At 42.7% G+C, this 15,874-nt stretch overlaps 1 protein-coding gene across 3 annotated transcripts in view; it reads right to left on the minus strand.

Moving 5' to 3' along the window:
* Nucleotides 1-477: 477 nt before the first annotated feature.
* The window catches only part of EPC1 (enhancer of polycomb homolog 1), a 108,130-nt gene continuing 92,733 nt past the window's right edge, over nt 478-15,874 (minus strand). For all 3 annotated transcript variants that reach the window (XM_056519452.1, XM_056519451.1, XM_056519450.1), the window contains 4 exons: nt 11,286-11,401; nt 8,145-8,286; nt 7,672-8,050; nt 478-2,067 (listed from right to left, as the gene is read on the minus strand). In XM_056519452.1, the coding sequence (XP_056375427.1) occupies nt 1,995-2,067; nt 7,672-8,050; nt 8,145-8,286; nt 11,286-11,401 (710 nt within the window). In that variant the 3' untranslated portion in view covers nt 478-1,994. The remainder of the gene's footprint in view (nt 2,068-7,671; nt 8,051-8,144; nt 8,287-11,285; nt 11,402-15,874) is intronic.

Genomic DNA, 15,874 nt, shown 5'->3' on the forward strand with positions numbered 1-15,874 from the left:
CCCGTCCGGGCTGCAAAATAAGAGAAACACACTTTTTCTTACCTGCCAAAGAGCCCCCGGAGCTCCGGTACAGGTGTTGGGTCCCCGGGCTGTATTCTTCTTACTTCCTGTTAGCTCGGCACGTCACATGGAGCTTCAGCCTATCACCAGCCGCAGCGATGTCCCGCCTCAGCCAGTGATAGGTTGAAGCTCCGTGTGACGTGCCGGGCTAACAGGAAGTAAGAAGAATACAGCCCGGGGACCGAACACCTGTACCGGAGCACCGGGGGCTCTTTGGCAGGTAAGAGAAAGTGTGTTCTCTTTTATTTTGCAGCCCGGACGGGATAAAAGGAAAAAAAATGCGCGCCGGAGTACTCCTTTAAATCATAGGCCTGAATGGCAAGGTGAATACACTTGTATGCTGCAGCTGTGTCCCCAGTACAATATTTATAATATAGAAAACCACACCAAAATCTAAAACCACAAGGAGTCAGTGAATAGATTTTATGTATTTTAATATTTCCTTAATTTAGTGGGAGCTTTTTTTCTTTCCTTCCATTTAAGAAACAAGTGCAGAACATTGAATTGAAATTGACAATGAACTTAGAGCGGAAATTAATACAGATAAAGAAAGAAAAAGAAGAAACATCACCACACATTTTTCGTTTGTCATCATGTAATGCCCTGGGTTTATTTTCTTTTTTTTTTGTGATAAATCATTCACAATGTATTTCCAGGTGGGATTAAAAACCTCAAGGATAATGTATGCCATTGGACAGGGCATTCAGACTTCGGTACTGACAAAGCGTTAGTAGTCTGTAAAGTACCATTGCTCTTCACAGAAGAGAGCTCATATTTCCAAAGGAAGGCACCCGATAGTTGTGGTTCTGGCCCTGCAGCCTTCTGGAGAAAAATATCGGAAAAAGGAAAAAAGCTGGCTGTTATAGAAACTGGAATGATGATACACGTACAGCAATTACTGCATTCTTCTCCCTTATATCCTTTTGTTTTCTTAAGAACAAGTAAAGAATGAAGTCTTTAACAATTACACAATAAAAAAATACAATTTTTTAAAGTGTTTTTTTTTTCTATTTTTTCTTTAAAAAAAAAAAAAAAAAAAGGGCAGACAACAAACTCCAGTTGAATGGACTCCATTTGCATACTTGATTTAACACTTTTTTTGGTGTAGGAGGAGATGGGGCATAAAGGGGGGAGGGGGGTTTGTTTGTAAAGCAGCAACAAAACCTTAGTGCCTGAAGTACCAGAAACCACCCACATGACGTACAGGTGAATGGGGAAGGGAAGATTCAAGAGACTTCATTATTATCTTGTCACTTCTGATATTAGAAACAGGAAGATCCCCATTAGTACATTCCCCATTATTTAAAAAAAAAAAAGCCTTTTTTTCCTTAAGATTCTGTATGTATGTCACCATTTCTTCACATGATACAGAGAACTCAGGGACCCGGTGGGGAACCAAGTTATGTTATACCATTTACAAAATACCAAGGAGTCCACAGCTACCTAACACATTTACTACAGCACAGGAACCAATGAAGGTACAGTGTACAAAAAACTGTAAACACGGCACAATAAATAGATAAAACAGCAGGTTCCGCACCATGCACATGATGTGATGACACTTCTCATCTCTATACAATCTCACACTCTTACTTTGTTGCAGTTTTTGTTTTCCCCGTTTTTTTTCCCCCCCAGTGCAAAGCATCACAAATGAACAGTTCTGTATTCAAGTAACATATATACAAGGGTATTACAAATATGCAGTACTGTACAGATAATTGCTGTATTCATAATTTACAGATGTTTATTCTTTCCTATTAACAGTACGAAAGAAAAAGAAAAGAAAAAGCATGAGAGATGTGCATTGCTGTTGAGTCCCCACAGCTGCCAAGGAAATGCAGTGTGCTGCTTCCCATCATCCCTTGCATTCATAATGCTACTGATGCATAGCACCTAAACAAGTTCCCAAGGCTGCAGTCCCATTCCTGCAGAAACTACGTCACTTCCATAGCTACTGTGTTGTCTGCTATACTGTTCAATGCTGGCTTTTCTGTTTCATGGTTTTCCCTGTAAAAAATAAATAAATAAAATAAAGTGGTTAATAAAAACCTCAAAAAACAAACAAGTAAATATACATTTGTTTGGTATAAAAACCTGCTGCAAACAATAGGTCAACTTCTGATGACACAATTCCTTTAAAGCAGGGGTCTCAAACTTGTGGCCCTCCAGATGTTTCAAAACTTCAACTCCCAGCATGCTCAGACGGCAAATGGCTGCCCGGGCATGCTAGGAGTTGAAGTTTTGCAACATTTGGAAGGCCACAAGTTTGAGACCCCTGCTTTAAAGTGTACCCAAACTCTAAACATACTTCTGACATGTCAGAGACATTTTGTATTGGTGCTACGAGACACATTCGTTGAGTCTGTACACAGCATGCTCACTTTCCAAGGAGAGTCAAACAGAAAACAGGCACAGAACTCTGCTAAGCACTTCTGTCCCAGCGCTACCGTCTTTATGACATGTCAGAAGTTTGCTTTAAAGGGGAACTCCAGTGGAAAACACTTTTTTTAAATCAACTGGTCCAAGAAAGTTAAATAGATTTGTAAATTACTTCTATTAAAAAAATCTTAATCCTTCCAGTACTTATTAGCTGCTGAATACTACAGAGGAAATAATTTTCTTTTTTGAACACAGCGCTCCCTGCCGACATCACAAGCACCGCGCTCCCTGCCGACATCACAAGCACCGCGCTCCCTGCCGACATCACAAGCACCGCGCTCCCTGCCGACATCACAAGCACCGCGCTCCCTGCCGACATCACAAGCACCGCGCTCCCTGCCGACATCACAAGCACTGCGCTCCCTGCCGACATCACAAGCACCGCGCTCCCTGCCGACATCACAAGCACCGCGCTCTCTGCCGACATCTCTGTCCATTTTAGGAACTGTCCAGCGCAGAATATGTTTGCTATGGGGATTTTCTCTTACTCTGGACAGTAGGAGAAAATGTGGAGCACTGTGTTCCAAAAAGAAAAGAATTTCCTCTGTAGTTTTCAGAAGCTAATAAGTACTGGAGGGATGATTTTTTAATAGAAGTAATTTACAAATATGTTTAATTTTCTGGCACCAGTTGATTTAAAAAAAAAAAAAAAGTTTTCCACCGGAGTACCCCTTTAAGTTTAGGTACACTTTAATAGATAAATAATACCACACCTAGTCTGAGAACATTAAAGAGTACCTGTCATCATCCTAAACTTTCCCTGATCCCCCTTCCCATCTGTCCCCTGCTCTAACTATGCCTATCCCTGTGTTTATTGAGGTTTAAAACGCTGTGGAAATATCTTTTTTTATCCCTCTTCATTAGCTCAGGAGCACGGTCTTTCTGAGGGGTGGAAGGAGGCGGGTCCCGGCAGGCATGATGTCACATGAAGCCTGGCTGGGACTCTGCTTCTGCCAGTCTTCCTGTATGCTGCTCTCCCTCTGCAGCAGTGTTTCCCAACCAGGGCACCTCCAGCTGTTGCAAAACTACAACTCCCAGCATGCCCAGACAGCCAACAGCTGTCCAGACATGCTGGGAGTTGTAGTTTTGCAACAGCTGGAGGCACCCTGGTTGGGAAACACTGCTCTGCATTGTGCATACAGACTAAGTACAGGTGAGGGATGGCATCCTCTGTCTCTCTCTCTCCTGTGTCTCTCTGCACTAAAAAGTCAATGCTGAGAACCAGGGGTGGTGGGAGCAATTACAGAGGCAGTGATTAAGATGAATGTCAGGGGGGGGGGCACAGAGCAGGGAGTGCAGTGAGATAATACAATGCATAAGATAACGTGTGGTGAGGGGCAGGGAGAACACAGAGCAGGGGGAGGGGGAGGTGACTGGCTGTTATATGAGAGGCATGTGCAGGCTTGTAGCTCACAGGCTGGGAGCGAGTCCTGAGCTGAGAGTACTGAACTTCCGGTGGAAGGACCAGAGCCCTTCAGCATTAGTCCTAAAAGCTGTACACTTACTATGAAAAGCATAGGATGCTGCTTGCAGACCAGACATAGAAGAGTGACCCCTAGTGGCCAAAAGTATAAAATGAAAAAACTGGTATAAATATAATTTTTTTTTAATGAAGATATATTACAATATCTCTTCATTAATGATTATGAACAACATATTAAAAGTTTTTGTTGATGACAGGTGCTCTTTAAGGAACTAGCTGTGCAGAAGGATCCCATTGAAATCCTCTCTCTTGATCTGTATATTAATTACTACAAAATTTCCACTTGCTCATAAAATTAAAGGTGAAAAGTAACCTTATGGCTCATATTTATCAATTTGCCCGAAAACAAAACTGTCTGGTTTTACTCACAGAAGCCAATCACAGCTCAGTTTTCATATTTTAACAAGCTCTGGTAAAATGAAAATGGAGTTGTTATTGGTTGAAACTGGCAAAACCAGTTTTGGTTTTAAGCAGATTGGTAAATGTGGGTATCAGAAGGGTATCAGCAGGGTTAAGCAATATAACTTTGCTAGTAAGGGTATGTTCACACCGATTAATATTTGCACGGAATTCTCGCTAAAAAAAAAAAAAAAAAAAAAAAAAAAAAAAAATCAGCTCAAAACTATGGCACCGCAAAAGCCACTGCAGTGCATTGATTTAAAGCGCCCGCTTTAAATCAATGATCTGCAGCGGTGTCGCGGGGGGATAAATAGCCGATAACTTATACCGGAATATCCACAGATTATCGGCCCTAAAAAAACGATATCGGTCGATCCCTAGAAACTGCCACCAGGTTTATCTCCATAAACCTTTAAAAAATAAGCCAATTTTTTCCCAGTAACACCAAAAACCTTATAAAAGGAAGTTAAAAAAACGTCCCACATTGTATGACAAGTAAACCATCACTAAGTGTCCACTGACTGCATCCAGACCTTCATAGTGTGCAGCTGGAACTACCGAATCTATCTTTTGTTGTTTAATGTGTCTAACTCATTCACATGTCATCCATATGCTCCTTAAAGGGGTACTCCGCCCCTAGACATCTTATCCCCTAACTTTTGGATGTCTGATCGCAGGGGTCCCACCACTAGGAACCCCTGAAGCACCCAGTCATCTGCTGCACGGAGCGATGCCTGATGACAGGCGATACAGGATCCGGAGTATCGTGACGTCTTTTGGATAGGGGATAAGATGTCTAGGGGCGGAGTACCCCTTTAAGTTTTGTGGTTGCATCGTACCGCTGTGAACTAGCACACAAAATCATCATTGAAGTACTTACTGACTAGGGATGCACCGAAAGAGAAATTTTGGTCCGAAACCAAAGATTTTGGCTGTGCTTGGCAAGAAACCGAAATGCATTGCCCCGCCCTCTTTTTTAATATAGTTTTTTTTTTTTTACTTTCTTACTTTTTTTGGGATGCGATTTAAAAAAAATCGAAACGCATAAATTGCCGATTTTGGTCACACCATTCACAGGGTGCTGGCAGCTGAGGGGTTGGGGCCTGGAGGCAGCGTGTGTATGTATGATGTGTGTGTATGTACTGTATAAGACAAGAGAGGAAAGGGTTACAGAGTAGAGTGGAATGGAGTGATTGGCTGACTGCCCAGGCTCGCTCCCGAGACTCAGAGCAAATAAGTCCTCACTGTGAGGGAGGGAGACAGACAGATATGTCCCCTCCAGACAGCAAGATGAAAAAGTAACTGAGCAGCAGATAAATGCTATTTGCTCTGGATATATACCAGTTCACAGCAGTATGATCCCAGACCAAGATTCAGAGAGCCAAATGGATCATGTAGAAGGCTTTCAAATCATTTAAAGTACACCAGTCAACAAACAAACCTTTTGACATGTCAAGTGTTTTTATTTTTTTGTGTTTCAAATGTTTAGATTGTGACTGCAGAAAGGGGGAGAGGCATGCAGCCACGCAGCCACATGCTCCTCTCCCTGCTCTGTGTCTATGAAACCTTATTAGCCCCACAGACTTAAATTTTAAGTCCATCTATTCAGGTCACATAATACAAAGCAGGGAGAGACCATGCTAAGAGTGCATTTCTTCTGGCTCGTTTTTGTGATCCAGATCTCAGACTCAGACCGCTGAGAACTTTTAAATTGACAACTGGGTGTAACCAGTTTGGTAGGGTCCCTATTAGGGATCGACCGATTATCGGTATGGCCGATATTATCGTCCGATAATCACGATTTTGGGCATTATCTGTATCGGCAATTACCTTGCCGATAAGCCGATAATGCCCCCCCGCACCGCGATGCTGGGCAGTATACCGGTATGGATTTTTGCCCGTAGCGCTATACCGGTCTGGCCCCTCCCCCACCCTCCGAGTCAATAAAAAAATTAAACTTACCCGTAATGGGGGTGGTCCGGGCCATCCATCCTTCCTTCCTGTACAGTCCTGGGGCGTTCCGGGTGAAGAGTGAACCGGTCCGGGCTGTCCTTCTCCGGCGGTCATCTTCTCCACTCCGGGCAGGCTCCGGCCTAGTACGCTGCATAGACGCCGCCACGTCAGGTGCGTCGCTGCGCACGGGCGTCACTGCGCAGCGGCGTCTATGCAGCGTACTAGGCCGGAGCCTGCCCGGAGTGGAGAAGATGACCGCCGGAGAAGAAGGACAGCCCGGACCGGTTCACTCTTCACCCGGAACGCACCCGGACACTACAGGAAGGAAGGATGGATGGCCCGGACCACCCTGACAGGTAGGGGGAGAGAAGCGGGTGGCGGCGGCGGCCTATGGCCCCGCAAAAGCCACTGCAGATCATTGATTTAAAGCGCCTGCTTTAAATCAATGATCTGCAGCGGTGTCGCAGGGGGTTAAATAGCCGATAACTTATACCGGAATATCGGTATAAGTTATCGGCTATCGGCCCTAACCTGCACCGATTATCGGTATCGGCCCTAAAAAAACGATATCGGTCGATCCCTAGTCCCTATATAGTCTAATCAGTGCGGACAGTATCAGACTGATTAAGGGAATGTCCACATATTTGTCACCATGCTGCTAGTGGACTCCTCACAGAGGTACATTTTTCCACATTCGGACAAAATTGTCAAAATGATTTACAATGCAGAGACACAATGCAAAACCTTTACATATTTTTAAGGGATAATAATATTGTGTTGTGTTCTCAATAAAAACTTTGATCCATATTTTATTGAGAACACAATCGCACTACAAATCCTGCAGACAACATACCAATCATCAGTCCCATCAGTTTGTAATTTCATCAAAGGCCAGTGCTATTTTTCCGGTCAACACAAAACACTCTACAACAGACAAGTGAATAGGGTCTATCACATGCCATTGGTGTCTGTCTTGTGACAGATCTAGCACTCATATTCATCTTTCTGATCCTATGACAGAGTAGAAAAACTAAATTGACATAGGGGGAGATTTATCAAAACCTGTGCAGAGGAAGAATGGTGCAGTTGCCCATAGCAACCAATCAGATTGCTTCTTTCATTTTCCACAGGCCTCTTTAGAGGCCTGTGGAAAATGAAAGAAGCAATCTGATTGGTTGCTATGGGCAACTGCACCACTCTTCCTCTGCACAGGTTTTGATAAATCTCCCCCAAAGTGATTGTGTAGGCTCTGTTCACATTTACAAAGTATTTATAGCAAACAGAAGGTTTACAAATTCACCAAACCAATGCAGACATAAGTGTCCAGTAATTCTTACCTTGGTACTCCATCCACAGAAGATGCTGCTGGAATCTTGGGTACCTGACAATTTGCTGCTGCTGCTGCAGCAAGCTTTAAGGCAGATGGGGGAACAGCACTTAAAGTCCTGGGTAAATGGCGTGCATTGAGGGTGTTTATAGAGTTTACAGTGGCAACGGAGGAGGGTACAGTTAATCGGATGTTATTCCCAATCAGGACCTGAGTTGTTGCAGAATTGGCAGCAGATACTTGGTGACTCAGAGTGCTGTGGGAACTAGCAGTCTGTGTTATATTGGAAGGCTGTAGCAAGGCTGAACCAGTTGATGATGTTGATGATGAACTTGTATGTACGAGTGCTGCAGGCGTATTACTACTGAGGTGTAAGCCCTTGTATACTCCTGTAAAAAAAAAAAAAGGACAAACATCATAAGTAACAAAACATATACGATACAATACAATAATATTATTATGATTTCAGGAATCATGTCAAACCTGAGGCTTGAAGAATGCCATTCACTCCGATTCCAAGGACAACATCATCCTTCATTTTGATGGCCATCAGCTGTTCAGATGTTACCAAAGCTGTAGCAGCAAATTGAGCACTGGCAGAGTCTAATGTCTTTGCAACAAAACCCTGAGAGGAGGGAAAAGGGATTATTATCGGAGCATTTTAAAATAAAATAAAAACTATAATAATGTTTTGCATATCAAAGTAAAGTTACGGAAATAATATGGTCTTCAATATTAAAAGTAAAACTGTTACTAGATAGAATTGCTGGGAACAGTAGGCATCTTGTAATATGTTGTTTCTTCAATTGGTGCTGCCATTCACCAAGAACTTTACACAGTTGTGAAAGGCCACAGCACCCTGTCAAATTGGGATGGTGACATCTACAGGCACATACAAGCAAAGGCTCGCGCTCACACACACACACACGCTCACACACGCACACACAGTCAACATGTCCTCAAATTGTGAAGTGAACCTACATTAGGACAGAAGTAGTAATACAAGCTGCAACTAATTTTTGTTGTCTCATGAATTATGCATAGCACCTTATATTTATCTTGCACCTAGTTTGGTACTTTATTTTTCTGGCCTGCATTCTTTTCAATGTAATTATTTAACACTAGCAGCGAGTTTTCTATATATTATTGTGTTCTGAAGTATTGCGTATAAAAGACAATATATTTTCTTCCACCACCTCCATTTCATGTGTTAAATGATGCAGGATATCATCCTGTGCACAAAGTTAGGCTGCTTTCACACTATAAAGTGCATCTGTTAATAAACGGCTGTTATAATATATTGTTAACGGACATTTAATAATGGGTGAATTAAAGGATGCTAACTGCTGAATAATGTCCGTCCAAATAACCGGCTCATTCATCCGTTAAGACCTGTTATAACATCCATCATGTACGGACGTTTTAACACCTCTGTCTACAGAATCCCACAGCCAGGAGTACTACTACTCCCATCATGGAACAGACTTGTTTCCATGATGGGAGTAGTAGTTCCCCGGCTGCGGAGGTGACATTAGTGTTTGTACTACTTCCCCCATCATGGAACAGAGTCTGTTCCATGATGGGGGGTTGTAGTACAGGGGCTGAGGGATTGATCGCACCGGGTCTCACTTCTGACATACCTGCGATGTACACAATGTATTTTTTACTTTCATTTTTTAATTCCCCGCTGGGAGCCCTGAATGGCCGGTACTGAGGAGCCATTCAGGGATCCCAGCGGGATTTTTAAAATGGACAATGTGAGGGGACATATGTATAGATAGATATATGCATAGAGCGCTATATATCTAGCCCCCCAGCGAAATAAAAATATGACCCCCGCATTAATAAAAATATGACCCCTGCCAGCACATTTATACGTATACATCTATACCCCCCCCAACGCACAATGTGACCCCGCCGGCGCATTGGTCTTAATTTTACATTGCAGCGCTATGTGCGAATGGCGCCGACGGCAGCATATTTATACAGATGGGCAGGGGGGGCAGACATATAGCGTTCTGCCCCCCACAGCGCTCCTATATACATATGCAGCCGTCGCGCTATGAATGAATAGTATATCTGTTAGCATCATCGGCCAGGCGGCTGCTGGATGCGTTCCGATAGATATACCATTCACATATAGCGCATTTTTGCAGCGATGATGCTGACAGATAAGTTTGTCACATATAGCCCTGCACAAATGCGCTATATGTGAATGGTATATCTATCGGAACGCATCCAGCAGCCGCCTGGCCGATGATGCTAACAGATATACTATTCATTCATAGCGCGACGGCTGCATATGTATATAGGAGCGCTGTGGGGGGCAGATAATGCTATATGTCTGCACTATGAATGAATAGTACATCTATCAAGATCATCTGGCCGGCGGCTGCTGGATGTGTTCTGATAGATATACCATTCACATATAGCGCTGCAATGGAAAATGAAGACAAATGCGCCAGCGGGGTCACATTATGCGCTGGCGGGGGTCATTTTTATGAATGCGCCGGCGGGGGTCATTTTTATGAATGTGCTGGTGGGGGTCATTTTTATGAATGTGCTGGTGGGGGTCATTTTTATGAATGCGCCGGTGGGGGTCATATTTTTATGAATGCGCCGGCGGGAGGCATATTATAAAAGCGCTGGGTGGCTAGATATATAACGCGCTGTCCCCTCACATTGTCCATTTTAAAAACCCCGCTGGGATCCCTGAATGGCTCCTCAGTACCAGCCATTCAGGGCTCCCAGCGGGGAAATTAAAAATGAAAAGTAAAAAATACAAGTACGCTTATTAACGGGTGAACTTCATATGTGAAAGCAGCCTTAGATAAATCTACTTTTGGCCATTTTTATAACTGTTGAACTACACAGGTTGCAACCTCAGAGGCACAAGGTTATGTATAATACATGTAATACTAGGGGTGTGAGCAGGATATGAACTAATGTGGCAACATAGCATTATGCATTTTTTCATAAACTGCACATTACATTATTCAGAGCAGTCTTCAGTATAAATTTTTCCCCAAACATTTTTTTGGGCTGCTGCAGCAAAAGCTGTAGCCCAGGTAAGGGCTCTTAAACTTGCCCAAAAAGTCTTATTGTTGTTAAGTGTTTTGACAGGTGTTAAAATAAAAACCCTATACCCGCCTTTCTAAATACCCCCATCGCTATCACAGAGCTCTGGTCCTGCTATGTAGTACTTTTGGGGTCAGTGCATGGAATTACAAGCTCTGCCAATCTGTGGTTGAGCTGGGAAACTGCAGCCTTTCAACAATTTGCTAAGCAGCAGTGCCATGTGCGGACCTCAACCCTGGAAGCACTGTATATCGGGACTGAAGCTTGGCAGCGATAAGGGAGTGAGAAGGGAGATTATTATTATTATTATTTTTAACCCCTGCATAAGCATTCCTGGAATACCTCTAATTTTACATATGAACATTCAACAGAACTCAATGGAGTGACTAAAAAACCAAAATATTAACTTTTGGGATGTAAATTTTCTGTTGTGGAACCAGACTTTTTCTTAAGATGTACAACATCTTTTGTGGGGCCGTTTTAAGCCCAAAAAAGGTTTTGTGGTCATAGCCTTAGTCTACAGCAGTACACTGAAGAGTGCATTACCTGTGAAGTGTTGGCAGATGAGTTATTTGCCTGCTGTTGATGTATTTGAGCAAGTTGCTGTTTCTGCATTAGTGCGAGTTGTTGTTGATGTTGCTGGTATTGTTCGGCTGTAATTGCTGCAAAGAACAGTTGTATATGTTAGAGCAAGAACATCAGTTTTGTTAATCTTTCCCTTGCTGTACAGGTGCTAGTTCAGTGCAGTTTTCAGCCACCACCAGGATGATTCCATATGGCCCTACCTCAAAAGGTTTAATATTTTTTACATCGTAGGGCTGCATGCTTCCTAAGTTTCACATATGTTGAATTCCATGTTCTTTTGTCACTGAACACTCATGGCAATATAAAATAAAAACTCTTCAGTACTATAAATATAGAATACCACAGCCTGCACAATATTAGGAACATTTACTTACCTGAATGTTTACTACCTTCGGACTACAGGAAAATAACAAAGGGGTTATAACTCAGATCCGTAAATACCAGACTGAGCACAATTCCTGCGCAACAGAACAATCAAATCGCCAACACTATAAACAAAATACTAAAGATACTGAAAACAGCCACTTGTACACTTACTTGCCTAAGGCAGAAACTTTTGCATAACTGATGTCCAGGCTATAGTACGGTGCCCATATTAGGAGATCCTTCGACATCATCCTAAACTCCGTCCTCCCTCAGGCAAAACTATCCTTCCTCCTCCCTCAGACCTGGGAGTTGTAGTTTTGCAACAGCTGGAGGCACCCTGGTTGGAAAACTTTGCTCTATGCATTTATGATCCCATGTGTGGCGCCTCTTACACTATACAGACCTCTCAGCCTGAGGCAGGACAGAGTTTTGTCTGAGTGAGAAAAGGAGGAGGGAGTTTGGCCTGAGGGAGGAAGGATGTTTTGTCTGAGGGAGGAAGAAGCTTTGCCTGAGGAAAGACAGTTTTGCCTGAGGGAGGAGGGAGTTCAGGATGATGCCTGAAGATGTCCTAATATGGACACTGTACTATAGTGTCTGAGAAGTGTAAGGGTGACAACCATGTCACTGCATTGCATATCTGGTGTTTGTTTTCTGCCCATGAAGCTGCAGTTGCACGTATGATATGAAGAGGTAAAAATAAAGGCTTCATATTTTCTGAAGTCTTTCAGCCTTTTAGATAGAGAAAATCATCATCTTACATCTAGAAAAAGCAGGTGTGGAGAAGACTCATTTCCTTCTGGGTGAAATGCTGGAAGAGAGATTTCCTGGTCGATAGCGGAGTTGGATGTTACCTTTGGCAGGAAAATGGAATACTCCTTGGTACCAAACATTCTAAAATAGCTTTCATATAGGGGCTTTTACAAGAAAGGGACTGGGAGTTCACCAATAGATCTGCCTATGGCATTCCATTTAGACGTAGAAACATCTAGTTGAGGTTTGCTGCTTTTGTTGAGAATTTACTGGAATGTTTATTTGTTAGGAGACCATTCTCCTAGTTTGAATGCCTTGCAACTCAGGAGAGCTTCTGTCCTGATAGAAATTCCCCTTATGTGTACCGCTGTAAGGCTGGTCACATTTCTCTCTGCCCATTCCATGATCTGCCAGCATTCCTTTGCTAGAAGGTTGTCCCAGGTGCCTTCTTGCTTATTGATATAATAAGCAGCATCTAGGTTGTCTGTTTGTACATTGATACCATAATTCCCAAGGATGTGTAACATACAGTTTTTTTTTGGCTCTTTGCTCCTTCAAACATGGGGAGGTACAGATCCTCTGGATTCCATTTTCCATCAACACAAAGTTATCTTACATGAGCACCCAAAAATGATACCACCGATGGGAGTACAGTTTGTAACCCAGTCTTCAGATTCCCATCTTGAAAGGAAATCTTCAGCCACCAATGAATTACAAAGACTGTGGTAAAAATTCTGGGCACTAAAGACAGGCTGAATGGTAAGCATATGAACTGATAGGGGGGGGGGGGGGGGGGGGGGGTCTTGTTTTGAGACTTTAGAGCAAACATCTGAGGTGAGGCAGGGGTGTGGAAATTTTATTAAAAAAACTACTTGTCCACGGGACTAAAATGGAGCAAAATCCACTTGTCCGGGCCAATTTTCGCTTTTACACTCTCGTTTTTTCCTCCTCGCCGTATAATAGCCATAACTACCTACTATAATATACCTACTATACCTTTTTAATTTTTCAGTAACATTCTCCGAACCAAAATATTATATATTATATATATATATATATATATATATATATATATATATATATATATATATATATATATATAAATTTAGGTGAAGTGAAATTGAAATCGTAAAACATAATTTTGCCGATTTGGTGGTTTTCTTTTCTATGCCATTTACCTTGTGGTTGCGATAATGTTGTTTTGATACTTTAGGCTGCCCGATTACAGCAATACCATATTTGTATACTTTACGTCATGTTTTAAAAATTTAAATTTTTTTTGGAACTTTTTCAAAAAAAAAATTAAATTGCCATTTTTTTTTGACCCCTGTAGCTTTTTTTCCCCCCCGCATACCAGGCTGTATGAGGGCTAATTTTTTGCGCCATAATCTGTTTTTTGTATTGGTACCATTTTGGTATTGATCTGACTTTTTAAATCACTTTAAAAAAAATTCTGGGATATTATAAAAATTGCAATTCTGGGGTTTGGTATTTTTTGTTACATTTACGTCATTTACTGTACGGGATACATAATGTTATATTTTAATAGGTCGTACAATTACGCACAAAGCGATACAAAATAGATTTTTATTATGTTTGCATTTTTTTTTTATAGGAAAAGGAGGTGATTTGAACTTTTAACATGAAAGGGGTTAATGTGTGTTTTAATCTTTTATTAAAACTTTATTTTTTTTTTAATTTTTTTTTTACACCTTATTAGACTTATAGGAGGAATCATTAGATTCCTCATACAGATGAATAGATTCTATTGAACTCATTGATCTGCGTGCTCTGTGATCCATTGAGAGTCTGGTCCAGCCAGGATCTATCAATGACAGAGCGGGACAGCAGGAAGCAGAGGTAAGCCTTGCAACTACCTCTATAGTGGATCGCCCCCCTACGATCATGCTGCGAGGGGGCGATCCACCCCGCTAGCCCACCAGGGAGCATACACATGTCCCTTTAGACGCTGCTGTCAGCAGCGATCTAAAAGCTTAATAGCCAGCCGCAGCGATCGCTGCATGCTGGCTATTAGCGGCGGCCCCCAGCTACTGAGAACAGCCCGCTCCATACATACTGCAGAGCGCCGCATGCCGGGCTATTAGCGGCGGTGTGAAACTTGCGCCCCGTGCAGACCGCTCCTCCCCTCAGCTCACCAAAACTAGAACTGGGGGGGAGCGAAGACAGAGGACGCAGGTCTGCATGGGGAGAAAGACGGCAGAGCAGGGGAGATAGGATGTGCACAACTTCTCCCCTCCCCCTGCTCTGCATTCGGAGGACGCGAGATTCCACAGCCGGGGGCTGCAGAATATGGAGCGGGCAGGAGTCCAGAGCCCGCTCCATACAGACTGCAGAGCGCCGCAGAGCTTGTCAGGTCCAGCCCTGCTTGCCCAAAGCCGGGCTAAGGGCCGAAAAAATTCACCTGCCCGGCGCCCGAAACTGCATGTCCCGGGCGTCAGGCGATAGGAATTCCACATCCCTGTGAGGGCTATAACAATGTGCAAATATGTTTCACAGAGATCTCCAGGATGTTGGAATGGTAGAACTAAGTTGATAGAATACATACGTTTTTTTTTTATTACTTACATAACAATCGAGACACGGGAGGTCTACTACAAGCCTCCATTTGTCCTGTGGCTTTGGCACTAGGAAAAGACATGAGTAGGACTCCTCTCTAAACAACCGACACAGGTCCTATAGCCATTTTACACAGCAATTCTTCTAGCAGATTTAGAAGGGACTGGAGCAATTTAGGAAGAACTTTCTTGCAAGCCAAGAAACTATTTTTATGAAGTAACCTCTTTTTATAAGGGAAGAGACCCAGGTATCTGAACAAGTCCTCCCCTGCCCCATATATTTTAAAAAAACCTAAAGCTTCCTCCTACAGGGGAATCCCTGGCATCACTGCCTTGAGGGGTTCTCCTTTTGGATCCATTAGGAATTCATGACCTTGACTTAATGAGCAAAAGGATCTAAAAGAGGGTTTCTTTGTGGTTGCAGGAAAGTAAACTTCTGTCATTTAGAGAGTTATCTGAATGGAATGAAAAGCATTAAAAAAAAAAGATTCTTGAAAGAATTGTCTCTGGGTAATTTTTTTTGGAGAGTTGGAAAGATTTTTGGAAAAAGTGGTTAATCTACTGAAGTATCTGAGAAAATCAGATGTAGCTTTTAGTATGGACACATTCTTAACCCCTTAGGGCCCACTTTCTCCTTAAAAGGGGTTCTCTACCATAAGGTGATTTTAGTACGTACCTGGCAGACAGTAATGGGCATGCTTAGGAAGGATCTGCGCTTGTCTTGGAGCTAAATTGCTATGTTGTGAGATTACCATAACACTGTGGCTAGCTTTTTGTGAACTGGTATTTCCTGTTTGAATTTTTTTACTACAAATCCCACAATTCCATTTTCCTCCCTCCCACACATCAGTCACCCCA

The sequence above is a fragment of the Hyla sarda genome, chromosome 5 (genome assembly GCF_029499605.1).
Source record: "Hyla sarda isolate aHylSar1 chromosome 5, aHylSar1.hap1, whole genome shotgun sequence".
In the NCBI taxonomy this organism is placed as follows: Eukaryota; Metazoa; Chordata; class Amphibia; order Anura; family Hylidae; genus Hyla; species Hyla sarda.